This window comes from Oratosquilla oratoria, chromosome 17 (assembly GCF_046742065.1).
Source record: "Oratosquilla oratoria isolate Oo_2021 chromosome 17, ASM4674206v1, whole genome shotgun sequence".
Lineage (NCBI taxonomy): Eukaryota > Metazoa > Arthropoda > Malacostraca > Stomatopoda > Squillidae > Oratosquilla > Oratosquilla oratoria.
This window is the reverse complement of record NC_134793.1, coordinates 23,176,600-23,181,599: the sequence shown is the minus strand read 5'-3', so window position 1 is coordinate 23,181,599 and position 5,000 is coordinate 23,176,600. Positions and strand designations below refer to the sequence as shown.

The window sequence follows — 5,000 nt, the reverse complement described above, 5'->3', positions numbered from 1 at the left end:
ACCCCATTTTGAAAGGGACTCTCATGGGTCGAAACCCCCTTCAAGAGGGGTTTTTTGACCCCTAAGGTGCATAAAAACCCTCTGGGTTTATCTGAAACAGACCCTGGTGGAATGCGTCGCTGTGTTGAAGAGGCTGACCCCTTTCAAGGTCTGTAGACCTTGATCCCACCCAACCAACCTCTGACCCGTCAGGCTAAGCCTATGTCCACTTAACCTATACCAGTGTCTTCCCTTGCCCTCCCGTTGTCCTCTTCTACCTCACACTCCCGTTGTCCTCTTCTACCTCAAACTCCTGTTGTCCTCTTCTACTTCATTCTCTCGTTGTCCTCTTCTCCCTTACCGTTGTCCTCTCTTCTTTCACCCTCTCGTTGTCCTCTCCTCCCTTACCTTCCCGTTGTCCTCTCTTCCCTCGCCCTCCCGTTGTCCTCTCCTACCTTACCCTCCCGTTGTCCTCTTCTCCTTTACCTTCCCGTTGTCCTCTTCTCCTTCACCTTCCCGTTGTCCTCTCCTTCCTCATCCTCTCGTTGTTCCCTACCCGCTTACCCTTCCATTGTCCTCTCCTCCCTTACCCTCCCGTTGTCCTCTTCTCCTTTACCTTCCCGTTGTCCTCTTCTTCACCTTTCCTTTGTCCTCTTCTCCTTCACCTTCCCGTTGTCCTCTCCTCCCTCATCCTCTCGTTGTCCTCTACCCTTCCATTGTCCTCTTCTTCACCTTCCCGTTGTCCTCTCATCCCTCATCCTCTCGTTGTCCTCTCATCCCTCATCCTCTCGTTGTCCTCTTCTCCCTTGCCCTCCCGTTGTCATCTCCCTCATCGTCCTGTTGTCCTCTCCCACCTCACCTTCCCGTTGTCCTCAACTTTCTTTATCAACTCATGACCTGATGACCTGAAAAAGCGTACTCGATATGGTATACTAGTCCACCTGTCTGCTGATTTCTCTGGAAAGGCGTGTTTGATGTGGCCTAAGCGCGTAATATATTCTCTGGTAGTCCTTCTGTCAGCTGACCAGCCTGGGAATGTGTGTGCTTGGTGTGGACTAAGCTCATGCTGCTTTGGTAAACAACCACACCTGACAGGTGATCTGCCTGGACCACTTTGCTTTGCAATATTTTCTATATCGAACTCTATTTGCTGTTTGAAAACCCTCACGTTCTGATTTTAGTTATTTGTTACATATGTTTACCAATTTGTTTAAGGGTCAATTGTACAAAGTAAATGTTTCACCCCTCTTCCTTCTTTCCTCCAGTGACGATATACAGAGAGAACGAGAAGAAAGAGAGAGAGAGAGAGAGAGAGAGAGAGAGAGAGAGCAACAGAGAGAACAACAGAGAGGGAGAGAGATCAACAGAGAGGGAGAGAGAGAGAGAGAGAGAGAGAGAGAGAGAAAGAGCAACAGAGAGAACAACAGAGAGGGAGAGAGAGCAACAGAGGGAAAGAGAGCAATAGAGAGGGAAAGAGAGCAACAGAGGGAAAGAGAGCAACAGAGGGAAAGAGAGCAACAGAGAGGGAAAGAGAGCAACAGAGAGGGAAAGAGAGCAACAGAGAGGGAAAGAGAGCAACAGAGAGGGAGAGAGAGCAACAGAGAGGGAGAGAGAGCAACAGAGAGGGAGAGAGAGCAACAGAGAGAGCAACAGAAAGGGAGAGAGAGAGGGGGAAAGGGAGAGAGGAGGGTGTGTGTGGGGGGGTAATTTCTTCAGGTGAAGCAAGATCTCCCCTAACACGGTTCAAATCACCACCAGATGGGATAATCACACTGGCGTAAACAAGAGTTTGCCTCCGCTGTCCCTCCTCCTTCCACCCCCACCCCCTCCTTCCCTCCCTCCCTCCCTCCCTCCACCAGGTACACACAGACAGGCAAACAGGTTGGATACCCACCCCGTTCCTTCTTCAGAAACACCTTCATTCACCCTCGTTTCGCCCCCACCTCCACCCACGACTCCCCACTGGAAACATCTGGTTGTTTTTCGTCCAAATACATAATGGATTCGGGGATTTTTTGAGATGTTTCTTGGTGGGCACTGTCGGTTTGGTTTTTGTGGCAAGCGTGGGGCTCTCGTCCATCGTCCTTGGTCGCCAGTTCCGACCAGCCGGAGACCAGATGAAGTCAAATACCTCAATGCTTGCAAGTTCTGGGTATCCAGGGGCCTTAGTTAACCCTCCTACCACTGAGCAAGCTCGGCAAAAGGTGGTCGGTGGTTACAGATGCCAAGAAACGTGTAATGGAGAGGGGGAAGTGGTATGTTGAATTGAGCGGGCTGGCGACGCGTGGCAACTAGCGAGTTCTTCCCGCCCGTCCGCTAGATCAGAGCCACCTGTCGTCTATGTTCTGACCCAGGGGGGGTTCCTTCGGAGCGGATGTCGATTCCCAGAATTTCATCCAGGATTATTTTCGTCCTACGGTTTAGGGATTCATACAGCGTCCTGCATGGTCAGGGCGTCCGGTTAAGGATCGGAGAAGGTTACATTAATTACGTAAAATGTCTTGTAATGAAGCACGGATCAGCAGGCATGCAGCCGAGTAACAGTTTCAACACGGAAAGTAATTTCTCTACATTTTTGCTCTAGCTGGCTGGTGCCAGACGATTTTATTCATCCAGCAGTCTGAATGGGAATTAGATTTGCTCAGCATTGATCGAAATTCCATTTCTGTAACAAGATAGCCCCAAGTTTGGAGAGAATGGATTTAGTAATCGTTGTGAAAATGAAGACGAATGTGCATCGACGTGGGGCAAGCTCCGAGATGTTGTTGTGTTTTGTTAGCGGCTCGCTGACCTGACCGCGCTAGAACCCCTCACGCCAACACGACTAAATGCCTACCGTGGATACAGGAACCTGACGCCCAATAATCATTAGAACTATATAGATATCTCACTCCTCTCGTGTAAAGTAGTTAAATTGTAACCAAGTGCTTATTTGGAAAATGAATAAAATAAAACAAAGAAAATAATGACAATAATAGTAATAATAATAACAACTATATATTATCAATGATGATAATGACAAAGGGAAATGTATTTCTATGGGACAATTTGACAATGTCCACGGTAGGACCATGTCAGGGCATTGTACAATCACTGCACGGTTGGCCAGCATCATACCTTGGAAATCAAATTGGAGACATTTATACAACTATTGGAAGAGGCATGAGTACATTTACAATATGTGCATATTCCTGTGTGTGTGTGTGGGGGGGATTGTGTGTTTGTGATTCACCATAGTCTTAGATTACGTGCTGGACTCGTGATCAACAATTATTACTAGCTGAGAGTTCAGAGTTCATATATGGCCCGATCTATGGGTAATGTTGTTTACATTTTTGGGTATCTTTTTATGTATTTTATTATCATTGTATGTTTAATATCTAACTTCTTAATGGACTGAAAGGTCTCTTCTCAATCTCTTTCTTTTTTTGCCTCTTATCCTTCTTTCTTTTTTCGTAGATGATAATTTTCTAACTGATTTCAGATATGAAAAGAAATATATTTTGTCTTGCTTTTGTTTTTGTGGTCCCTTGCCTTTACCCCCCAAAAAAAAACACCCACTTGACTGTTATCTCACAGGACAAGTTCTCACGTACTGTTTTTTCTCTTTTCAGATATGGATGCTGAAGATGTTCACTGTGGAAACATCCGTGATGTTGTGAGACATCTGTTGGCCAGTTCAAATCCAGCTTCTCTTCCACCAGCTCGCATCGAGAACGCGCGCACTCTTCCTTCGTTTATCCATAAGATATCCAAGACGAGGAGGAGTTAATAAGAAGACAAGTACAAGCCTGAAGAGGAGGAGTAGGAGATAGAGGGTGATGATGACGATGACGATGAAGAAGACAAAAGGAGTAATGATACGCCTCAGCCTAAGGACTAAAACACAGAATCTCCCCTCTTTCCTTTTTTGTCTGGGGAAGAATGATTTTTTTTCAATTTTGTATTGTCCTAAGTCTTTTTACCTGTATATGAGTTTAACTGTTAACTGCAGTAGTCACCAGTTAACAGCTTCTTAACCCGTTTTTTCATAATGACAGTGAGAAAAAGAGAGAAAATTTTGAAAAGATACTTTGGTGTTTTCTGAGGTACGGTTCCATGCAAAAATTTAGGAAGAGCATACGAACATAAAACCATAAGAATGGAGGAGAGTTCAAGAGACCATAAGGCCTACACTAGGCAGTTCTATGTCCATTACCACCTATCATCCACATCCTTAAAGTTATCTAATCTACCTTTGAAACAACCAACAATTTCAGTGCTCACTACATAGATACTAAGTCAATTCCATTCGTTAACCACTTTATAGGTAAACCAGATCTTGCCTATTTCCTTCTTAAACCTAAATTTGTCCAATTTAAACCCATTACTATGAGTCCTAACCTGATGTCTGAATATGATGACCTTGCCTGGATCACTTTTGGCCCATTTGAACATAAACATAGGTCGTTTGAGTGCAGTAAAACAATTCCTATTTTTACTATTTCTTCTACCTAGGACCAAAACAAACACTTCTGTTCAACTATGACTGAACTCAAGAATACAGACATCCCAAATTAAAAAGATCACCAGAAAAAACACACACAAACCACTTCACAGAGCTGAAGAAGCTATTTTTGTTCAGTACAAAAAACATGGTAGACATTTAACAGTAAATTAGTTACATGAATCTCAGAGGCTGGAGACGAAATTTCCTTCCTAGTTGACCTACTGGTCGAAGCCAGTGGTCGACTTGTTTTTCTCTCGTCCTCTGGGTTCCTTCAAGACCAGCTGTGCACCATCTGTACAAAACTTGAAGTTCCTGAACTCAACTTCTCCTCCTCTCCCTTCTCTTCCTCTTCATCCTCTTCTCCCTCTCCTCTGTCTTCCTCCTCATCTTCCTCTTTTTCTTCTCCCACCTCTACCTCTCTCTCCACTTCATCCTCTTCTTCTCCCTCTCCTCTATCTTTCTCTCATCTTCCTCTTTTTCTTCTCCCACCTCTCTCTCTCTCTCTCTGTCCTCTTCATCCTCTTCTCTTCCC

General features: G+C 45.0%; 1 protein-coding gene across 1 annotated transcript in view; it reads left to right on the top strand.

Annotated features, from left to right (window-relative positions):
- Positions 1 to 5,000, top strand: part of LOC143034501 (uncharacterized) — a 90,331-nt gene that overhangs the window by 82,950 nt on the left and 2,381 nt on the right. Inside the window, exon 4 of the mRNA XM_076200630.1 lies at positions 3,594 to 5,000. This exon is cut by the window's right edge and continues 2,381 nt beyond it. Within this exon, the coding sequence (XP_076056745.1) occupies positions 3,594 to 3,751 (158 nt within the window). The 3' untranslated portion in view covers positions 3,752 to 5,000. The remainder of the gene's footprint in view (positions 1 to 3,593) is intronic.